The sequence below is a fragment of the Vespula vulgaris genome, chromosome 13, assembly GCF_905475345.1.
Source record: "Vespula vulgaris chromosome 13, iyVesVulg1.1, whole genome shotgun sequence".
NCBI lineage: Eukaryota > Metazoa > Arthropoda > Insecta > Hymenoptera > Vespidae > Vespula > Vespula vulgaris.
In genome coordinates, this window is record NC_066598.1 from 2,957,349 (window position 1) to 2,981,482 (window position 24,134).

At 39.3% G+C, this 24,134-nt stretch overlaps 2 protein-coding genes across 15 annotated transcripts in view; one reads left to right on the plus strand and one right to left on the minus strand.

Moving 5' to 3' along the window:
- LOC127068318 (uncharacterized) overlaps nt 1–18,108 on the plus strand; it is a 71,142-nt gene extending 53,034 nt beyond the window's left edge. For 13 of the 14 annotated variants that reach the window (XM_051004329.1, XM_051004332.1, XM_051004331.1 and 10 more), the window contains 7 exons: nt 7,510–7,589; nt 12,728–12,972; nt 13,062–13,255; nt 13,838–13,984; nt 14,058–14,272; nt 14,387–14,761; nt 15,189–18,108. In XM_051004329.1, the coding sequence (XP_050860286.1) occupies nt 7,548–7,589; nt 12,728–12,972; nt 13,062–13,255; nt 13,838–13,984; nt 14,058–14,272; nt 14,387–14,761; nt 15,189–15,851 (1,881 nt within the window). In that variant the 5' untranslated portion in view covers nt 7,510–7,547 and the 3' untranslated portion in view covers nt 15,852–18,108. The remainder of the gene's footprint in view (nt 1–7,509; nt 7,590–12,727; nt 12,973–13,061; nt 13,256–13,837; nt 13,985–14,057; nt 14,273–14,386; nt 14,762–15,188) is intronic. The other variant, XM_051004342.1, reaches the window with a different exon arrangement.
- A 1,044-nt stretch (nt 18,109–19,152) lies between these two features.
- LOC127068322 (uncharacterized) lies at nt 19,153–23,736 on the minus strand. Its single transcript, XM_051004349.1, has 2 exons — nt 23,660–23,736; nt 19,153–20,859 (listed from the first exon to the last, which is right to left on the minus strand). Exons 1-2 carry the CDS (start codon nt 23,702–23,704, stop codon nt 19,153–19,155), a joined length of 1,752 nt encoding a protein of 583 aa, XP_050860306.1. The 5' UTR covers nt 23,705–23,736.
- Nucleotides 23,737–24,134: the final 398 nt, after the last annotated feature.

Genomic DNA, 24,134 nt, shown 5'->3' on the forward strand with positions numbered 1-24,134 from the left:
GGAGTTAGTATAGACACGAGCCTGTGTCGCGTGTTCGTGTACGTCGATTATTGCCGAGGATTCGAGAACGCGTGCACGCACGATAACCGGTATCGTCACAGATCCATGCCATTATCCATTATCCGCGCAGGTATTACGTTCATTTGACACGCTATCCGAGTATTCGAGGTGCGCATAACCGACAAAGTAACGCGATTCCGCGTCCCGAACTGGGACACAACACGCGTGTGCACCTCCATGCGTGGCTAATCCCAGTTGATCTCATTAAACCGATGTTGGATAGAGAAGACCGATCGCGAAGAAATTTTCTGTGTGAAGCCGATGCACTTTGCTATTTGAAATTGAGATAAAGAAGACAGTTAGGGAATGACTGGACGAAACGTTTCTAATAAAAATGAAAATAGCGATAAATCATATCTTTTATGTTTCTACGTTGGTTCTAATGGTGGCGGTGAGAGAGGAAGGGATGATGGGTTCTTAAAGAAATCCTTGCTGCGTTTTATTTGTTTTCCTTTACTCTTTTTTTTTTCTTCTTCTTCTCTTATTATTTTTTTCTTTCTTTTTTCTTTTCTTTCTTTCTTTTTTTTTTTTTTTTTGAACATTTCAACTCGCAATAGAACTCAAAACGGTACCGTAATGTTAACGTAGGTTTATTTAAACGGATTGCACAAGTTAACATTTGCATATATATAATCCGTTCGTTGAAAAGGATAAGAAGAAACGTTAAAGAGAAGAACTGCCTTTTATTCGTCGGAAGTTAAATTCTACCTACCCTTGGTCGTTTCTTTTAATCACAATTACGCATTAATGCATTGCCTCTTTGCATGCGCCTCTTATTCCACGATTTCCTACATCTTATTTCCTGTTCCCTTCAACTAGCATTACTTTTTACGAAGAGTTTCGAGCGCACGCGTTATACCATAGTTTTCTAACTCCCGACGGCCATTAATTCCTAACGAACGAGTAATAAGGATTTGAAAAAAGAGCAATTAAGGACCAACCGAGGTTGGCCGAGAGCACGCAGCGTTACGCGTTAATTTCAGTCGACTTTTTTCTAATCATTTCATCCGTTTCTACTTTAAAATGATGAGCGAAAAGCTTTAGAGCGCCGTCCAATAAAACTCTTGTAGAAATTTATTCTTTTTCTTTTTGTTTCTTTTCCTTCCTTTTCTTTTCTTTTCTTTTCTTTTCTTTTTTTTGTTTTTTTTTCCTTATTCTTCTTCAAGCACTTCCTTCGTTTTTAAAGGGAGATGAAATGAGAAAAAGAAGGAAAGAAAGAAAGAAAGAGGAAGAAAAAAATTTTATCGATTTAATCGCGAGCTTCGGTCACGTATCGATAATCCCAACAAATGTGTTGGCAGCAGTAACAAGGACGAGATTCTCGAAAGTTTTTAACGGGGTAGCTATGGTGTTAATTACGTTGACCATTCGTAGAGCGTGCCTCGTTAACCACTACATCTGTGAAACTTCCATTCACGATGTTACGTCTGTCTCCATTCATACAGTCACTTTTATATATATATATATATATATATATATATATATATATATATATTATAGGTAGAATCATACCGAATACCCATGGAAATTTTATACATACTTATGGCGATCCAGCGTCATTGGGTACACGTTGATAATCGACATTTGGCACGCGATAATTGCTCTTTTTCTTCTTTGATTTCTCGTCATCGTCGTGATAGTCGTCGATAGTAATCGTCGATGCGATCCACTGGATCGCATTTAACCGTTAATGTTAACATACGCGATCTCGGGCTCAGTGAATGGATCGTAAAGTCAATTACGTGCACTCTTACGGGTCGTGCGAACGAGACTCGTCTTTCGAACCATGCTTATCCTTCGTATCGTTCTCGATATTCTTTACGATTCACGGAGTGATAAACTCTCGTATAAACTGCAACCAGATCGTACCGTCATACTCGCTCCAAATAGAGATGTAAAAATTCCATCGAGAGGAAAAGTTTAATAAAAGTTGATCGTACAGAAAGTTTTCTAAAGAATCGAAAGAATCGCTAGTTATATAGATACATTCCTGAATGAGAGAGAAACCAATAATAAGTCTAAGTAATTTCTAAAAAATGTACTACTGATTAGAACACTCGTGAACGGTGACAATTACACGAACGAATTTCAAACAATCGATTTGCGAGTCGATGAGATTTATTTAAGCGAATTTTTTTTCTTTCTTTTTCTTTTCTCTCTTCTTTTTTTCTCTTTTCATCTCTCCAAGAAAAAGATCGAATTTTCACAAGCGGTATAAATAAAAGTGGGTGTTCGCCACCGTATAAATTATCGTCGTATTCGAAGACACTTACAAATTATCGAGTCTCGAGTATGAACAGAGGTATACGAACGTTGCGAAAAGTAGACAAGTAAGTTTGATGACTTTATACGTTATTCGAATAATTCTCACTTAACTCAAACGTGATAAAATTCTTGTTGATTTCTTGCTCGTTTTGTCGGCGATTCTTCCTTTAAAAAGATGATCCTCGTTAAATTCCAAAGGATTATATCAGACGTTAATTCTTTTATATTAATAATTAGTCGTGCATAATTATTACGTCGATTAAACACGCGAACATTAGAATATTGAATCAGTCAGAGTGGAATTAATTGCGATCGAGTGTATCTATTTGAGAAAATGAATATAACACGATTAAAGTCACTCGATGTAATCGTGTAAATAAGTTGTAAGTATCTCCTATGTTTTATCTTAGATCAGAATTAGAGTTAACGTCCTTGTCATCTTCATTCATTCATCGGCGATAAATTTAGCGATAAGTTTATTCGCTCGTTCGTTCCAAGAAATCTATAAAGTTTATCTGACCGGTCGTCGAGCATTAAACGGCAGGAAGAAGCTGGACTCTGTAACGCTATCTTGACCTGGTTCTCGTCATCGGCAACATTTCGTGTTAATTTCTCTCCTCATCTCTCTCTCTCTCTCTCTCTCTCTCTCTTTCTCTCTATCTCTCTCTCTATCTCTTTCTCTCTACCAGTTATATCTGGTAACAATATCTCTGGCAGTTGAAAGGACACGCAAAGAATTTTGCTGGACCACCATCGTAAACGTCATCGTACGACGACTTAATCTCGAGTTCGGCAAATTATTCTTTAAGGAAGTGAAGTTCTCACGCAACACGTATAACCTTTTCCTCCCAATTTGTTTTCTCGAAAGACACACGCGCGTATTATCCTCGTGCAGCATCGTAAAAGATTTCAAACAGGTTCTTCTTCATTCGATATCACGAATACGTATAATAACCGATAATTCTCCAAGTGTCCGAATCCGTGCATCGTAGGAACGATTAGAATCTTAGAGATCAATCGACGATACATCTTTAGTAACCGTTATAAATCGACCATTAACCAGTATGATTCACCAGAGTTTCTAAAATATATAACGTTAAGTTAACCGGTAATAATCGATAAAAATCCAAATTTATACGTCAAAGATTCGCGTCGATGATCGTAAAAAAAAAAGAGAAGAAAAAGAAAAAATGTAGAAGGAAAAAAGAATTCTCTCTCTCTCTCTCTCTCTCTCTCTTTTCTTCTCTCCTTTCTCTTTCCTTATTTATTCTTTTTTTTTCTTTTCCTCTTTTTTGCTCGTTTCTTTCCTCCCCACTCGCCACCCTCCTCTCCCCTTTTAATCCCGTAGTAAGAACGTAGCTGAATTTATTATACTCGTATATAAATAAGAAGCAATAGAAGTTGCTTTGATACGTTGCGACTCACGTACTCACGGAGACAAATCGGCCCGTATGCGAGCTTGCGTGCTCGCGCGATTGACGGTGAGTGACGTTGAGGTTGATGGAGAAAAGAGGAGCCGAGGAGAGACGGTGTTGTCACATTAAAACGTCTTCGAACGGTGCTGAAGGGGAATTATTAGCGTGGGATCTATCGCACACATTTACTTAAAGAGAAAGAGAAAGACAGATGGAGAGACGGAAAGAGACACGGAGAGAAAGAGAGAAAGAGAGAAAGAGAAAGAAAGAGAGAGAGAGAGAGAGAGAGAGATGGTAGGATCTGGCCGAGTGCGGTTTGCTTGAGCGAGAACCACCGTTATGAAGACGCGTGCAATCCAACCGGCTCGCTCGAAACATTCCTGGAATGTATTGTGCGCGTTCTGCCACTGCGGCTACGTTTCTACTCGCGTGTGATGAGGAAGAGGAGGACGAAGAGGAGGAGAATGAAAAGAAGAAGAAGAAGAAAAAGGAAGAGGAGAAGGAGGAGAAAATAATGTAGGAAACCTCTCTTTTCTTTCGACTTCCTTCTATCCGATCGATAGTATATAACATAATTTCAAGACTCACATGTTGATTACACCGTTCACATATTTATTATGTTACAGTCTCTAGATTCTTTAAGGTTAATCAGCGTTCAGCAATGTGTGTCTGGTGAATCGAAAACATGCGAGGCACTCTGTCTACTCTACTACTTGTCGCCCACGATTAATCCTTCCGCTCGCGGGACCACCCGTTTCGAGTTCGACACGCTTTCGCCGAGTCCAATGAGTTTTGGAATTCATTGCTCCCTCTTTCCCTTCCTCCCTCTCTCCCTCTTTCTCTCTCTCTCTCTCTCTCTCTCTCTCTCTCTCTCTCTCTCTCTCTTTCGTCGGGATATTTATTAGCTCACACCGAGTACATTTGTTTCAAAGCAAATAGAAACTCGTATGTCGTCTTTATCGTGGTAATTTATTTATTGACGATATTGATTGACGTTAAGATTACAGAGTAATAGTTAAAAGAAGATCCATAAGAAGATCCATGGTATTGTCTTTGAAGGATCGACGTTAGACACGGATGTCTTGGTTCGATTTCACGGTACTTTCAGCGGTCTTTCGTAGTTTGAGTCACGACGATCGTTACGGTTGAAAGAAGATCGGAATGAAAACTCTCGGGAACGTTTAAGACGAGTGAGTCATTAAATGATATATATGTATGTAATAATCGTATGTTCTCTCTTGTATATTACGATCCTTCTTCGTTAAACGTCTAATAAATTCTTAATTAATTATGATCCAGAATGTTAACGATATATCGAACTCATTTTGATTCTCGATAGGACAAGTAGGTAATGTAGGTATAAATATGCTCCGGTATAATTAACGTCACCAAGTGTATTCTCCTTCGTCTCGATCGTTTACGGTCCGTTGAAGGCTATCGTAACGTCGGTACCGTTCAAACCTCTCTGTTCCTTTTCTCTTATCTCTTTCTCTTTCTTCCTCAACGATGACTTCACGTAGTCGTTCGAGAGTTAACAACATCCTACCCCTACTCCGTTACGTTTTCTGCTTCATCTCCCACGACGAGAGACTTACGGAGTGTTTAGTCCGTGCTACTTGCTACTTCGCTCGAGTAAACAAAGTACCACGCGTACACTTTACTCTCCAACGTGATACCGTAGTAGTACTATTCGTTTGTTTGCTCGGCTAACGTTGCTCTGCTAATATCGATCTTCTATCGAGCAACTTCGATCAACTAGAAATTTTCATTGAAGATTAAACGAGAGAGCCATTGACAATTCCAGTGCGATTATCCTTTCGATCTACGATCGAATGATAATTGAATGAAAAATTCTTGTCATCCAAACTACTTGAGGTACTTTTAAACAACAATCTGATCCCGCAGAAAATGTTAATCAAACAAAATGGAGTCAACAAATCGATAACTATTCCCAAAGATGATCACACATCGGGAAGTCGGTTCTAACTCAGTCAATGGGATCGATGAAGCAACGATGCGTTTAATCCGACAAAAACCTGCCGGACCTAACGAGCCTTGGAACAGGCTTGAAATCGCATTGACTCCTCCTTCACAAAGCGATCGCTCGTACGATTATCTTCTAATCTCTAAAACTTCATATTATTTTTCATTCGTTCCTTCTCCGTCATATCATTTGTCGTCAGCAGGTAGTCGTTCTATTCTTGCCTAACAAAAATTTATTTCAATCGTCGAATTATATTTGAAAAAGAAAAAAAAGAAAAGAAGAAATCTCTTCCTTAGATACAATCCTTCATATTACAAGACCGACGTTAGAGAAGCCTATGGGCTTAGAAAAATATTCTTGGCGATAAAGCATCGTCTTTCCAAAGTACACGCCATCACCATCATCACCATCTCTCTCTCTCTCTCTCTCTCTCTCTCTCTCTCTTTCTCTATCTCTGAGACGTTCTATCCACGGACGATAATCATCGGAATGAGTTGTTGCGGCAGAATGATCGCGCCGGAAACGAACGTATGGCCCTTCATCCTAACTCTCATCGTGATATCTCCGTGATGGCTCGTAGAACGTTTGATATTTCTTTGACGCAATCACACGTTAGAACGAACGATGAAAATTAGCCGATCTTTTACGAGCATCTCGTACCGTTAGAACGATCGAAGCTAATTCCTACGAAGAAGGCAAGGAAGCGTGTTGGCTCGCGACACTCGTAATTCCATTGTCTTTAGAATAAGAGACTCGTATTTCCGGATGGGATATATTGTATGGTAATTTCTTGAAGTTGAAATGGAAAGGTGGTAATATCAATAAACGCACGACACGCTCCGTCAATTTGTAATCGAGCTTTATAACCCAGTCCGACGCGTGGGAATGGTAAAGCAAATTGTTTCATGTATTTTCATTTTCATACTTAATTCATTCATCCTCTCCTACCTCATACTCCTCCACCCTCATACCCCTCCGCTCATTCCAGTTTTATTATTACATTCTTTTTAAGTAGACGATCCAAGCAACTTTTCCTCTTCCGTTCTGATATAATTATCATACAACGATACGTGTCCTAATTAAGTAACTTCATGAGTCTACATTTATGGTAGTTGAAATTAATACGAATAAGACTCCGATATACATACATACATACGTCATAACTTTCAGTAATGTATTATTCAATGGTGAAATTTTGCGTTTGAACAATGTGTCGTTGTTAATTAAAAAAGAAAAAAAAACAAAGACAGAAAGAGAGAGAGAGAGAGAGAGAGAGAGAAAGATAAAAGTATCGCCTGAGAAAAGATCAGAGAGCTTATTTGAATTTTCTCGTGTATAAAACGTAATAATATTTGCTTCGTTGTCGAGTTTACGATTATAAAAGTATCGTTTATCTCGATGTAGACGTCAGATACATATATCCTGATCACGAAGAACATATGTGTGCGTGTGTGCGTGTGCGCGCCTAAGCATTCTTATCTCACACACAACATAAGCATGATTTCTCTCGGCAAGTCAATTTTGCGCTCCAAACCTCGTTGGGATTCGAACCGCGACCTGCCGGACGGTGTTCAGTTAATTTGCTCGCTAGACCATGCTGCTCTCGGATAAATTAAAATAGATCCGGCTAGGAGAGTGCGCCTTTACGATACGTTGTCCCGCTGGTACCTCGATCGAAAAAAGAAAAAACAAAACCAAAAAAAAAAAGAATAATAAAAAGAGATCGAAACGGTATCAAACTGACGTCGATCCATTTCTTTATTTTTTTTTTCTTTTTTTTTTCAGGGAAGCGTGTTTCATCGTGAGAGGCTGGGACCTCCAGGATGCCAGGGGTGTGGAAGTTGCTACGCATGCTGATCTATATGGTGAGTGAAATCGTTCCTCAGATCCTTCGTCGAGAATCGTGAATTTGCTCGATCATAAATATAGACTATATATCGAGTCTCGATCTAACGGTGTTGCGGTTCTCTCAACGACAATAATAATGATGATTCACTGCTCGTGTTACAATTACATTTAACGCCATCAATTATTTTTCGGTATTATTATTATTATCATTATCATTATCATTATCATTATCATCATCTTCATCGTCGCAGAGTATCGTAATATATTTTTAATTATTTCCGTTAGATTAGATATCTAATAAGAAAAAAGATTATCACGGATCATCACTTTCACTCATCTTATTTAAGATTATCTTACCTTACGGGAAAAGTTAAGAACGTCGATTGGCTATCAAGTATCGATTTCTGCTGTACGATACATCGTCCGATAACACGGAAGAAGAGGTCGGTTCGTTCGAACTTTGATCATCACCGAACTTATCTAAACTTCTCTCTCTCTCTCTCTCTCTCTCTCTCTCTCTCTCTCTCTCTCTCTCTCTCTCTCTCTCTCTCTCTCTCTCTCTCTCTGTCTGTTTTTGAGCTATACTAGAATCGATTTAGATGTGGGAACATCTATGGTAATCTTTATTCCTCATCTATCCCTTCTAGCGGTTTCTTTTGTCCATCAATTAGACGCTGATGATGGAAGCAGCATTAAAAACTAGCAATTCCGATAATGGACTGTAAGTCTAGCGATCCTTTAATTAAAGAATAACGGTGAAGAGGTCCGAGTATTTGTCGAATCTAATGATCATGGTATTGGTACCGGTTGTGAACAAGTGTAAAAAAGAAATGTGTTTTGGAGATGATGAGAAAGAAAGAAAGAGACAGAGAAGTAGAAACAGACAGATAACCAGACGAACGAACAGACAGATAGAAAGAGAGAGAAAGAGAGAGAGAGAGACATAGATAGAAAGAAAGAAACAAAGAAAGAAAGAAAGAAACAAAGAAAGAAAGAGCTAGTCGAAAAGGCGATCAAGGAGAAACTCGTGATAACTCGATGACAATGCGATGACGCCGCAGGAATCGCAACAGCTTGCAAGCGGATATTGGTGCCTACTCTAGGTACCGTTAGGTGAACATCGAAAGACCCCCACCAACAGCAGCATCGGCATCGTCACCCTAAGATCGTCCCCGTCCATCCATTTACATTATTCAAGAGCTCTGCACTGCGAGCTGCTATCGACGACGGCGTCTGGACAGTGAGATCTCTTATTGCGCTTTCGCCTTGGGAAACGCGGCTCCACGTCATGGATTTCACGTTTCCTCCTTTTCTTCCTCTTTCTTCTTCTTTTTCTTCTTTTTCTCCTCCTCCTCCTCCTCCTCCTCGTTCTTCTTCTATTCCTCTTATTCCTCCTCCTCCTCTTTCTCTCTTGTCTATCGCCTTAACTCGACTTCGGATATCTCGCGAATAGATCTCAACTTAGAACGGGGAATCTCGATGCCGAGTGAACTCGATAAAAACGATAGACCGGACTGTATCTACTGTATATGTATGTAATATATATATGTGTGTGTGTGTGTGTATCTATATATACATGTGTGTATGTGTATCTCTCTCTCTCTCTCTCTCTCTCTCTCTCTCTCTCTCTCTCTCTCTCTCTCTCTCTCTCTTTCTTTCTTTTCTGTGTCTTCTATAGCAGCGTATATCTAAAGCCGTTATCATCGAGAATCTGAAATTACTTCAAGACGATATCGAAAATCTGTTTGACAATGAATCATTTGGTTTTTCGAAATTCTTTTAGGAAAGGAGAACGTCGGGCTTAGATAATCGTCGAATCGTGAATAAGCCGGATATGCTCGTTCTCTTTGACTTGTTTTGGTATTATATATTAGAACATATAAAGAGAAATAAAGAGAAGAGAGAGAGAGAGAGAGACAGAGAAAGAGAACGAAAGGGCTGATCGAGTTTGGCAGACACGCGTAAAGAGAAACTATTTCCGCGTGTCGAAGGGAACACAATCGAATGGGCAGTAACGGGCATTAGTATTCGAAAGCCGGTGAATATATACAGTATGGGAAGCTACCAGCATACTTGGCTCGTACGAGTAACTCGGAATACTGATACATTCGCGGTTGTAACGAACTGCCGAGGAATCGTAAAGCCTACCCCTATGAGAAACGCTTCCGCCTGGGAAAATTTATTATAAATATCATTTGCTCGTTCCATATATCGTCTTGAAAACTTTCGAACTAAACTAAACGAAACTAAACCAAATTAAACTAAACGAAATGAAACGAAACGAAACGATATTCGATCTGACAATATCCATTCTTCGTTATCGATAAATAAAAGCATTGATTGATACGTCTCGATGAACGAAAGCAAATCGCATGGACACATTTATCGAATCAGCTCAGTTTCGATCGTTAATCCAATCTTCCGAGAGAAGTACTCTAACGTGATCTTGAATCGATCCTCTCTCGACGAGTTAGCAAAAAGGTGCCTCTTGTGAGATAGAAAGAGTGAGAGAGAAAGAATAAGAGAGATAGAGAGAGAAAGAGAGATATAGACGAGCACGAGCTGATGGCGAACGCGTGGTGGACGTTCCGCCAGGTGCGTAATCATTTCTAATGAAACGTTGTCATTTAACAGTGCGATTGTAAGAGCTCAGAAACTTGTTTTCACTTGTGCGAAAAACAGCGACCGTTAATGCAGCGGTAAAGACGCCTCTCCCGTTACAGCATTGCGCGAGCATGGAATACACGGGGAACACCTTCCATCGTTCCAGCCTCGTTTACGTACGTGTCGCGGATTTTCTCTCTCTCTCTCTCTCTCTCTTTCTCTGTCTGTCTGTCTGTTTGTCTGTCTGTCTGTCCGTCTGTCTGTTTCTCTCTCTCTCTCTCTCTCTTTCTCCTGAGTTAACCACGTTCGTGGTAATACGCCAGGATAGACATACAACACGCACATATAGAGAACGGAACGTCATTTCTAGAAACGTTCAGAAGATAGACGGACACGCCTAATCTCTCGTGACCTACCTTGTCCTCGTCGTCGTAGTCGCGTGATCTCTCATGCGCGCTTCGAGTCACGTTGGCCTTCGACACGAAGGGACCGGACGACGAGTCTTCTTCTTCTTCTTCTTCTTCTTCTTCTTCTTCTTCTTCTTCTTCTTCTTCTTCTTTTGCTTCTGCTTCTTCTTTGTCTCTTCAACTTTGCCGGTTAGTCAACCGACAAATAAGACTAAGAAAAAATCGTGGAAAATTAATCCGCTCAACGCGAGAATAATATCATAGAAGGATTGATTTCATTATCGAGAATCTAATCGATTAATTTCTTAGACGATCAAGATCTTATTTCTTAATATAATCGATAACTATCGATGAATCTCGAGAAAATTTCTTTTATCTTGTTTTACCGAATGAAATTAAACGAATATTAATTGTCTCGTATAATTTATTCGCGAACTCTCTTCTTTCGTCGTAAGAAAAATTAGAAAATTAGTTGGGTATATGAGATATCAGATGATGCAACTGTTGCATGGGTAGTCGTGATCCATCGATCGAGATGATTATTACGCTCTATACGGTCATTATCTTCTTCGCTTGGTAGCAAAATGGATTGGATGCTGCGTATGATCATAAGTTTCTTGATCGAGCATGAAGAGCGTTTCACGTAAATCACAGATTCTAGCTTTCTCTTTATCTCTCTTCCTACCTCTCCTTCTCTATCTATCTCTTTTTCTCTCTCATCTTTTTTTGATAACAGACAGGAAGTAACGTTTAAAGGCTCTTTGAAGATACACGACTAGATCCTGTTTCATTGGAGCTAAAGTGAACACGAAAGAACAGTGAATTATCTGTAATTATACGATCACTCTGTAGTGGTATTTCATTATCGATAATAGCAGGAAAAGTCGTGTAATTATTTCACTACTTGCGACTTGTGGCAAACGTGTCTCTCGTCATCTGTAATATATCCACTTACGGATAATATGAGAGATTTTCTAATGATCAATTAAAACGAATACCTCTGCTTCGTGTGTTAACATCATCCTCTTTATGACTGTGAAATGATCATTCAAATGATGAGCAAACACATGTCTCGACAATTTTTTGTTGTTCTTTCTTTTTATATATATATATATTTTATCTTTTTTTTTTTTTTGTAAAGAACTGTTATCTCCTCGGGCGTGTTCAAACGTATCTCGTTGGATTACAAATATTTGCTAATATACATTGGCTACATTGAGATGAAAACATAATTATACGTTGCTCGAACTCTTTTTTTGTTTGCCATCGTTTAATTTCTTAATTTAGTAGTAAGACGAGTCTGTGCAGCGTCGAGTCATCGAGAAATGACACGAGAGAATTATTGTTTAGAATTTTTTTGATTGTTTTTTTATTATGTTTCTTTTTGTTTTTTCTTTTTTTTTGTTTTTCCGAAATAACAACAACGGCATTTCAAGCAACAATGTAGAGAATTATAGTTCAAGAAGAACGAAGAAGATTATGTTACCCTTTGACCCAAGATCAAAGACAACCATACCCATCGTATATTGTCAGTGTGATAGCATTCACGTCAGATTTCAAAGGGTTTCTAGTAAGAACCATAATTTTCTCTAACCTCGATCGAAAAGGTCGTAGTCGTTTCAAACTCGTGGAAGAAATTTTTTCGAAGAAAGGAAAACGTCGGTTGGATCACGTTCGCAGAGAAATAATAGGATTTTCTTTATCCTCTTTTTTTTCTCCACTCTCATAGACGATTATGTCATAAATATCCGAAAAAAGATTTTGGATTTAGGAAATAAAAAGGACGATTTCGAAGAGAGACTGTTTGAATTTTAGCCACGTCCGAGGTATACTCGTACTCGTAACTCGAAAATCCTTTTAACCGTAGGCAAATACACGCGTAAGAAAGAATTTATATCCGAAAGGAATTATCTACATTTTATGTTACTGTGTTAAATACATGGATCAACATGATCGTAACTTAGCTGGCTAATTTACTCGGGACTTCCAAGAAAATCATTTTTACGTTTCTACTCGTGTAACTAATAATAATTGGAAAGGTAAATTAAAAAGGTCTATATATGTGTGTGTGTGTGTGTATGTATAAAAAAAAAGAAAAATAAAATAAAAAGAAAATAAACATGGTTTATTCGTTGGATTCTCAGGTGGTTGGCTTGAAGAACGTTGGTAGCAACGGCGACATCTGGCCGCTTGAAAGGCCAGAGGGCATGCCGGCCATCCAGTCCCTCGAAGTGATGTGCGGAAAGGATCACATGGACGTTCATCTCTCGTTTTCGCAACCTTTCGAGGGAATCGTTTCGTCCAAGGGCCAACATGCCGATCCTCGATGCGTCTACGTTCCACCGTCGACAGGACAAACGTTCTTTTCATTTCGAATAGCATATGCCAGGTAATATAAAGATAAAATATCATTGAAATCAATTTAAAGGAATCTAATATTCTACAAATTATTCGATAATTCCAATATAAATTTTACAGATGTGGTACAAAGCCGGATATGCACGGACAGTTTTATGAAAACACCGTTGTCGTTCAATACGACAAAGATCTACTTGAAGTATGGGACGAAGCTAAACGATTGCGATGCGAATGGTTTAACGATTATGAGAAAACAGCGTCGAAACCACCGATGGTGATAGCTGATCTCGATGTGATACAATTAGATTTCCGAGGTAAATTTTTTACACAGTTTATCAATCGACGAAATTTATGCTGTCTCTTAGACGGAAAGATTATAGATGGAGAGAGGGAGAGAGAGAGAGAGAAAGAAAGAAAGAAAGAAAGAGAGAGAGAGAGAGAGTGAGAGAGTAAGAGAAAAAGAGAGAGATAAAGAGAAAAAGAAAGAGAAATTTTGATAATGATATCACGTGGCTAAATGCAGTGGGCAGATTCAACAAGGTTACTGTGATCTTCGTGGTAGAAAGAGTTTAATGCGCGGGATCGCACTATACTCGTATACACGAGGACTCGTGTATCCGCGGTTGACCACAGGTGTGGAACCGCAGGATCGCTACTTAATTTCAGCTTTCGTAACGTGGATACATCTCGCATAGGAACAATCGTGTTTCGATGCTCGAATCGAAATTGTTTGTTAGAAAATCTTTTTTTTTTTTTTTTTTTTTTTTTTTTTTTCATTCGAAAGAGAAAATGAAAATAATACGAAAGGAGATTCTCACGTCTTAGAGAAATCTCGTATGGTCACGAACGTGTAGTCTTTAAAAGTGTCGAGATTGAAACGATTTTATATTCGAAAGGGGACAACGTGGACTGTTGGATGGAAATACAACATGGGAAAGGACCATGGGCTCCACCAGTGTCCGGCATCGTTCCTCTTGGCTCGACTCTCACGCTGGTCGTCGCGATAAACGATTACCGAGGTAACGAGCGACAGAACTCCCAAGGTACACGAGACTCCTTGCACACCTGACACACGAACCTGCTCTAACAAAACTCTCGTTATTAAACTGGGCGCAGGTGAGTTCGACATGCGAGTCAAATCGTGCGTTGCTTCGGACGGCGGGGGACATACGATACAGCTCAGCGACGAGTTCGGGTGCGTTCTAAGGCCTAAGATGATCAGCCGTTTTCTCAAGGCCAGAGGATCGGACGATCGGGCTACTGTTATAACATATGCTTTCTTCCATGCGTTCAAGTTTCCCGATGCCCTTAGCGTCCATATCAAGTGCAAGGTGAAACGTCATTAGGGTTAAGAATATCTTTTTTTTTTTTTTGTTCATTTCGCTTTTTCCTCTTTTTCCCTCTCGAATAGATTTTTACACAAAGATTTTAATTTCTACGTTAAGGTGGAGATCTGTCGGCACGGTTGTCTCGATCACTGTCAACTTAGCGGCTCGGTGGGACATTACATTCAAGAACGTAAGGATCAGATCCTTCAGCAATATCACCAGACCACAGGAACGCCCATCATTCACAACGACGATAATAACAGTGCGGAGAAAAACGAAGGGGGCGTAAACGATGAACAAAACGACGGTTCTCTTTACGACGACATCATTCAGAACGGTGACGAGATGACTTCGATAGGCGGACAATTTCTGGGCGTCGAGAAGTCCGTTGTAAAGGCTCAGCCGCAAACAAGCAATCGACTTCCAGCTCCCGTGGTAGAGCCGCAAAACGAGGACGACGTACATCCGGACGATCTTTCGCGGCCGTTCTTGGTAATTATGATTTATTTTGATTTATAGCTTCTTCCTCTAAAACGCCTCCTATAACCTCTCCCAACGGCATCGTAACTACTATTTCTCTTTATTCGCGATACCTAATAATTAAATCGCTCCAATTGCCAATTGCCTTTCAATTATCAGGCTCGTTATATCTATTCCCTCTATGTTTCGAGTTCTCAAGTAGTGACTATATTTAGATTCGGTCACGTTCACTATACTTCCTACTTCTTTTCCCATTGACACAATGATCTCTTTTGAAGAGGCTTTATAGTTAAAAAAAAAGAAAAAAGAAAAAGAAACAAACAAACTTCACTTCGACAAATTAAATATAATCGACACGGTTGCGATTAAGATTCTTACATTATCGAGTATATTATTAAAAGAAATAATGTATCCTTTGAACTTGCGTCCCTTTTCTCAGGAACCACCAAGAGTTACGAGATACGAGAGCGACCGTGAACAATTCCCTCACGGGCCACGTAACTTAGAAGAGGACGGAGGTTCGAGGCCGGTGACACCTTTGTCTTCGGCGAACGTGAGGCGAAAGAGATCGGTAGTGGTGTCGGACAGAAAGGTTCGAAGCGCGGACGTCGGTGTAAGTGGAATCTACGAGGTAATATCTGAGGCTGACCTGGCCTTCAGTCCGGATACCCACGCCGAGGCCGTGACAGTCTTTCAAGGTAGAATACGGGAGGAGGTTGTATATGGTATTTGTTTGCCGATGCCAGGCTTCAGTGCTTTGTTCGTCGTCGTAGCTCTTTCAGCGGTAGTCTCGGCATTAGTTGCCGGTGCTATGTTGCATCGATTGCAAGCACAGCGTGAAGCAGTCGTAGGTAATAGCAGAAAAAATCGACCAGTCGCTACGGCCAACGGTTGGTTACTTTATGGTCTCCTTCGTGTACGTTGTACGACGAGACCTCCACCTCCACCACCACCACCACCATCATCGTCCTCATCCTCATCGTCATCGTCGTCATCCTCGTCATCATCGTCATCGTCATCGTCCTCGTCATCATCAACGCAATTGCAAAAACAATCGAACGAGATCGTCTCGAGAGAGACACCTTCGATCGAGAGAGGCTGATCCGAACGTAACGACTCCAGCGACTCGACGAACAATCGAACAGCATTATCGGACAGTGATAAAATGCTCTCCGAGAGACTATGTGCAATAATACGCTGTACAAAATAAAACGTAAGTGCGTAGGATCGCGCCCGAATAATCTCCCGAGTCGTATTTAGTCGAGAGTAGTAGTCTCTTTTCTTTTTTTCTTTCTTTCTTATTTTTCTTTCCACCGTCATTTCTTTTTTCTGTTTATCTTTCTTCGTTATTCTCTTCTTCGTTTTATTCCGAACTACATTGTCGAAAGATTTAGTCGTTCGTATTCACGGGACGATGATCTTCGATCGTTTCAACTATACTTCCTCAGCCATTAATGCCAAGTTGTATTGTCTCTCTCTCTCTCTCTCTCTCTCTCTCTCCCCCTCCCTCCCTCCCACCGCCCCCGCCTCTCTCTCTCGAAGTCAGGATATCGTGAAACGTTTAAGCGATAATAGCGAGACGTGTCTGGAAATATGCAACTTCTTCATTGCCGATACATTCAAGAAAAGATCGTTTCTTGTCTATCTAAAGTCATCGAATTGTACGTGCTGTTTAATTTTCTTATTATTTAAGTTAATATAAAAATGTTATGTATATCAACGATGAAGTTGAGAGATCTTTTACAAAGGAAAGGTAAATGGAATTGATCGTTTCGAGGTGTCATGTTAATGTTGACGATGACGGTAATTATGACGACGACGACGACGATGATGATGATAATGATGATGATGATGATGATGATGATGATGATGATGATGATAATGACGATGATGATGATAATTATGATGATGATGATAATAATGATGATGATGATGATGATAATGATGATAATGGTGATGATGGTAATAATGATGATGATGATAATAATGATCAACAAGTTCGTATATGTATGTATAATCTACATTGTAGGATTGAGTGACATGTAGTTAGGTGTTTAGAAATTAGAAATGAGTTCGTTGTTATTTAGCCAGACGCCATCGATCGCAAATAATTCAGAAAGAAGAAAGAAATACTTGTTTTATTTCTGTATTTTTTTCTTTTTTTTTTTCTAACAGAAGAAAATTCTTTCTAATGTATTCGTCTGACTTTTTTTTTGGAATATCTTTCTATACCGTTAAAGCATCGTCTTCTTTCATTGCTATCACGAAAGACGTCATATATTTTCTTCTTTTTAGATAATAATAATTGTATACTCGTTGTAAAAGTTGATTAGCATTACGATGGCGTTCGCGTCTCGTTGTTTCGTCGAATCTTATTTATCCAAAAGAAGGAGAAAAAGAAAAGAAGATAAGGAAAAGCGAAAACAACAAGAAAAAGAATAAAAAAGAAGGCGCGAATGCCCTCCCCTCCCCCTCATCCTCCCTCCTGCTCCCAACACGTATTAATTGTTAAGAATAAAAACTTTGCGTTAATAATAAGTATACGTGTACACGTGTAAAAAATTATTTTCTCCGTACGCTTAGATGTTAAGGAAATATTAATTTAAAAACGACCAATTCTAATCATTTCGTCGTTGATGACATTAAATAATATTTTTTTATAAAGCGTGTTATTTTTTGTATAGCATTAAAGTAAAAAGTATTCGGATAAAAATAACCGATAATGCGATAATGATTCGATATTAATTCAGAGGTTGTGTTTCTATTTAATAATATGCATTAAACGATTAAGACAATAAATATATTTACAGGATCTTGGATGATTACTGCAAGCTCCGATGATTTTCGTCCCACAAATAATAATAATAATAATAAAAAGAAAAGAAAAGAAAAGAACAAAAAAAAAAAAAGAATAAAAAGAGGAGAGAAAATCCTTTCTTTTTTACGTTTCCACATGGATAAGATATGATTATAAAAAAGAAATAAAATATACATTTTTGTAAATAAAAATAAATTTATTATAAACATACACGTATAAAAATATAGACACATTGCCTTTCAAATTGGATATGCTCATCCAATGAGCAAAGGTACGTTCAAATAAACTTATTTCTACGTTCTTTTAATAATAACTCGTTCGCGTCTGATGTAATTATTATAAACTAAATTGTCTGTATAATCTACCAATATTTTCTAGGTCAATATAAAAAATATTCAAAATTTGTATATCGTTAAAAATTGCAATTGAAAATTAGTACAACAGTCGATTTAAAAGTAATCGCGATGATACCGTATGATAGTTCTTAATTACGCAATAAAACAACGCAAACAGAAAATATGTAGCAATAAATAAATAAATAATAAAATAATTTAACGACGCAAGAACGACGATATTTTAAACGCGAGAAAAAATCGTTCCACTTCATCTTACTTTTACATTTTATTTTTTCGTCATACATGAATAGGTCAATTTCGATTACTCTGCTTACATTACGTCGTAAATTATGTATATGTATATAATTTATATGATATATATAAATATATATATATATAAATATATACATATGTATATATATCTATAAACAAAAATAATTTATTGGCACCGTCTAAGCTTGAAAATATTTCAAGCTTTCTTTCACAACACAACGAGATTGCGAGTAGAATTAGTTTCCTTATTTATTATTTTGTCTTTTTTTTTTGTCTTTTTTTTCTTTTTTTTTATCCATATCGTTAATGAGAATGTCACTTAAATTAAACGATTAAAAAGAAGACGCAACCCAAATACCAGATAAATCGCATACGAGATTATTATAAAGGATTAAAAACGAAACGTGTGAAACGAATAAACAACGCAAGATTAAGTTTGATTATCTTTGACTAAGTATTTCGGCACTTTCACGTTGTCGCCCTTCGATTTTTCTTCTTGTTAACGAAGCACAGCTTCATATATATTCTTCGTTAATGATTGCAAAATATAGAGTAAAGAAATGTTTTTAATTTATAATGACTAAGCGTGTTATATGAAACCGTGCTTACGAAAAGCGATAGCCTCTGGGAAAATTGGCAAATTAATATGGGAAAGGAAGAATAATCTTGAGAAATACAATAAAGTTACCAAATATAAAGATCTTCCTAAAGGATCATTATCTCTAATAAAAATGATCGTACTTGTGGCAATGATTTTAATTATAACGTGCCAGATGTCCGATAATTTTTATTATTTAATCGATAGTTTCGTCATTCGTTATATAACGTTTCGGTAACTCAATTCGCATTTGCAACAATTGTACTAAATTGATTAAGGCACAAATGTTAAAAAAAAAATTCATTATCTTCTCAGTCCCAATAGTTCGCCAAATGTTAAGAAGATAGTTTCTTCTAAGAACGTTCAAGGAGAAGATACACTAGGAATAGAAGCACATCCTCGACGATTTTTTAGACGCACCGTTTTGTTCTCTGCTGCAATAGGTAACCGATTTTCTAGATTTACCGGAGAAAGGTCTTAGACGTATGCAGAGATAGGTCGAAAGAATACAGGAGCAAAGTAATACCGCAAGTAGTACGACGAGGGTCACTGCAAATCCAGGTGTAGTCATACAGATCATCGTCGAGCCCGCGGAGGTCTCGCTCTTTTGAGGGAAAACCATTGTCGGACCATTCAAGTCCGCGTTGTTCTCGTCGATGGAGAATGTAAGGTCACCGGTTGAAACGACTCTTATGATTCTGTTGACACCAACAGATTTTTCAGGAGTCGCTACAATCTCCCGAGATTTTCTACGTCTTTCGTCTCTGGGTCTACCAGCAGCTGCTTGCAAGTACGCTTCCAAAGGTATAGGTAAAGGAGGTGGCAAACCGTATCCAGCATCAGGTGGTCCATTCGATTGATGATGATGATGATTCTCGAATAATCCAGGTCCTTGTGGTTCGAGCAACGGTGAAGATTCAGAACATTGTTCTGGACAGTGATATCTACATATTTGAATGGTACACTGAAAGTGTACCTCCATGGAATCTGGAAACTTGAACGCTTGGAAGTGTGCGTAGGACAATACAGAAGCGGAAGCACCGAAGTTCTTGATCTTCGTGAATCTCGACATTAATTTAGGTCTGGTGATGCAGCCCCTTTGATCAACGAGCTGTATCGGTGCTCGTTTGCCATCGTGTGCCATGCAGTTTCTTACAAGCATGTCGAACTTGGAATCGTCGTCCTTGATCGCCAATACCATCGTCATAGTTTGTCCGATCTTAACCAACCCAGATACTTCCGATGCCCAAGGACCTTTACCAACCTGTATCTGCATCCAACAACCGACATTGTCGCCAGCAAAATCCGCACGAACGACGTCCAACATGTCGACCGGAAAAGGTCGGAAGGTAACTGATTTCTCGTATAGATCGTGCCAAGTGCATCGTAATTTCCGAGCTTGGTCCCAGACTTCTTGTACCTGCGGATCGTATTGTATGACAATGATGTTTTCGAAATAGGTCCCCGATCCAGCTCCGTACCCATAAAGGCCATTCTCGGTATTGCCAGCGGTACCGCAAGCGTGCACGCTTATTTCAAAATTAACCGATGTACGACCGAGTCCAGCAGGTAAATGAACACAGTTGACGTTGCTATAGTGTCCCTTACTGAAAACTATACCATAGAAAGGCTTGTCAAAGCCAAGATAGACCTTCATTAAACTTTTCTCGCACTTTACGTCGAGCGATACGATCTTTGGCATGTCTGGCGTAGGTGCGGGCCATGGTTCAGCACCTACCGCTGTGCTAACACCACCACCACCGGTCGTATAAATCTTATCCATAGCCTCGGCTTGCGTCTTGTGCGCTGGCAAAGGCGGTGGTGGGCCATGATAAGCGACATTGTGATGTGGTCGTGAATGACCAATCCCAATCCCACCTCGACCTGGTGGCAACGCAAGTGGATTACCTCGGAGACCACCAGATTTGTAGTGACTTCCAGTCCCATCCTTTTCCCCCAATGACTCAAGTGCTAGCTGGTCGGAACTATTGATGTCGTTGTCCTGCCGATTTAACGCAGAATTCTCGTTCCTCTTCTCCTCGCCTGGAATCGCCTCGACTACTTCCACCTCCTCTGTTCGAGCCAGCTGTGTGTTAAGAGAAAGAGAAAGAGAATGAGAGGTGATATTGAAAACGGTTTTTTGCGAGAGTCCGCCTGAATCAAGTGCCTATGGAGAAGATTAATGACGGTGAGGAACGCGAAAGTAGATTAACGTCGGCCTCCTGCATAATTAGCGACTCACGAAAGGTCTTTTTCTTTACTTTTTTTTTTATTCTTCTTCCTCCTCCTCGTCTTCTTCTTCTCCCTTTTTTTTCTCCTTTTTTTTCTTCCTTTTTTCTTTCGTCTCGGAAGACCACACGCGTCATCGTCGGTGAAAGAAAAAAAAAAGAAAAGAAAAAGAACGTTCTCACGTTCTTATCACCTTAATCTTGGTATTAAAAATGATAGAAAAAAAAGAGAGAGAGAGAGAGAGAAGAAAAAAACGAAACAAAAAGTAATCTGTTCGATCTATCTTAAAGAACATCAATGATAATTTCTCGGGGATAGCTAGACTCATTTATCGTTGCTCGAGACTTTTTTTTTAACTGTCAGAAGATACTAAAGACAACCAAGGGAGACCGACGAAACTCGTCCGGACTGTTCGACGAATGATGACTATAGGTCGCTTTGTAGAGGTAAAGTAAAAGACAGAATAGGAGCAACGAGATGTTGTGTGGTTGTATATAAGTGAGTCGGGCATAGTGGCTGATTGCGTCACGCGTAACCCTGGGGCATAACGGGCCAGCCGTGTCTTTAGCTGCGGGTCAATCGGCCAGCACCAAGACACCACTTCTGATGCGCTCTTCGAATGCGCCGAACAACTCTCCTTGGCCTTCCAACGACCGATCGACAATGTCAGCCCGTCTCGTCATGGCTTTCCAACCCGCATGTCCCATAATTCGACGAAGGCCTACTAGGTCACTCGTGCTACGACCGTTGCTTTTGCTTCTCTACCACCGATGGATTCTCGTCTGGTGTAAAAAGTAACGACAGCTTTTTTCCTTTTTCTTTTCTTTGCTCTTTTTTTTTTCTTGCTCCTCTCCTTCAACCCGAATGAATTTGGAGCGATCTTTTAACTTCCTGATTAAACCTGACCGACATCAAATAAAACGGACACACTTCTTTCGACGAACGGAATTGTTCGGGAAAATTATTTTGAAAATTTACCGAGAAGAGAGATTGAAGATTGAAGACAATGAGAGAGGATGAAAAAGTAAGGCGTAAATGGGTCGAAATAATCATTCCCCTTCGTGAAGAATGCAATAATGCGATAAACCATCGAGAAACCGGTCGTCGACTGTGCAACATTCTTGAGTAGGTACTACCTCGTAAAGGGGTCTCTTGAGAGGAAGATCACTGGTTAAACGTTACTTCGAAGAAGTGGACACTGATAAGTTGTAAAACGCTCCATTCACCATACTCATGGTACTTCCATTGATCGTCTATACGATCTTACCGAAGCGTTATCTAACTCTAAACGAGATTTATTATATACACAACTGTTTTGTCAAAAAGAAAATTCCTATTTATCTGCCATTTCTAAAGTTTAATAATACTTTATTAAGAAATCGTATATATTTATCATCTCGACATAAGAAACATTAAGATAAAATCCACAACCAACGATTTCAATAATACCTTCATTTATAAGATAACACGAGATTAAGATAAAAGAAAAAGAACGAGTAACGAGAGCTGTGAAGATTATCACTGTGAAATGACTCTCTTTCTAATTGCTCTTTCCTTCTATTTACTTTTCACGCACTGTCACGCGTATCTAAGGATGTAATAATAATCCTTAAGATATAAAAAGATAATACGAAAGAAAAATTCGATGTCCGTCAAAATTAAAAGAGAAGAGTTTAAAAGAGATCGATAAAAAGGAATGAGGTTTTCGTACATTTCGAGGTAGCCCGCGTTGTCCTGATTAAAGAAGAAAAAAAAGAAAAAAGAAAAAAGAAAAAAAGAGAAGAAAAAAAAAGAGAAAAGAGGAGAAAAGAAAAGAAAAGAAAAGAAAAAAAGAAAAGAAAAAAGAAACCGCAAGAAAGCGTTAGCCATCGCTAAGATTGCATTCCGAATGCGGGTCTGCACGGTTGTTGCGGGTTTGTTGAAAGATAAAAGGCTCTGCGCCTGCGAACCTGCGATCGAAATCGTGTCGGGCCACGAGGAATGGAGGGCGAAAATATAGGTGTATGCGTGTATATCGTAGTTGCCGAGGAACCGGTCGTTCCGTGCGAGATTTTTGCCGGCACCTTGCAACAAGGTAAGACGAGAGGTAAGATAAAGGGAAAAGAGGAGGAGGAAGAGGAGATTGAAGAAAGAGGTTCGAGAGAGGATAAAACGTTATACAGTGCTTGCCGAGCAGTCCACGGAGACATGGCGGATGAGCCGGATCGTACAACCATTTCGAGACATCGAAGTCGCCCTTAGCTCTGGGTCAGAACACTGGTGGGTAACGGCATTGCGACTACTCCTGCGAGTATTCAATGAGAGATATGTGGGTTATAATGTTGTAATTATCTGAGAGCAAACTCGTACCCGATCTCGCTTCTGGGCGGTCTCGACCCATTTTCAAAATCTTTTACCTACCTTCTTTCCATTCATATTCTCTTATTTTTCTTAGCTCCTCGTATTTATTTGTCCTTTTAAACTTAAGATTCAAGACCTTTTCTCTTTTTGCCTTTCTCTCTCTCTCTCTCTCTCTCTCTCTCTCTCTCTCTCTCTCTCTCTCTCTCTCTCTCTCTCTCTCTCTCTCTCTCTTTCTTTCTCCATCTCACACACACGTACACTTTTTTTCTTTTTTTTCCTTTCTCTCTTCCTTTCTAACAGATATTCGTTCAACTCACCCCCTTGATTAGGAGACAGGCTAGGACGAAAACACGTAACCGCATGCCGCGTTGGCGTCCACGGTGAGGCACTCGAGAGTGCAACCCCTAAAAAAAAAGAAGAAAAAAAGAGAAAAAAAATGTAAAAGATCTGATCGAAGGATTCTTTTTTTCATTATTCTTTTTTTTGTTTTTGTTTCTGTCTTTTTTTCTTCTACGACACGAAGAAAAACATCGTTCGAATAACATCATCGATCTACCTGTATTTAATCGAGGTACGTTGCCACCGGGATACCGGGACGTTTTTCCCGCGAGCTCACAATGGCCAACTGGATCTGTAATCGCAAAGGCAGACGGTAACCGTAATGAGAAAAGTGCAATAGACGTCGTCAACGGGAGTCAACGAAAAAGGAGACGAGAATAGAGGCGTTAACCGTTAACCGTAGCTACCGAAGAGCTACGGGAGAAAATACTTTTAAAAGCCGACATCGCACTG

Excerpts from the sequence above, each read along its gene's own strand:
- LOC127068322 (XM_051004349.1), bottom strand. The coding sequence starts at position 23,704 with ATGCGGTTACGTGTTTTCGTCCTAGCCTGTCTCCTAATCAAGGGG. Across the intron at positions 20,860-23,659 it reads CCTGTCTCCTAATCAAGGGG|CTGGCTCGAACAGAGGAGGT; the intron begins GTGAGTTGAACG and ends CTTAACACACAG.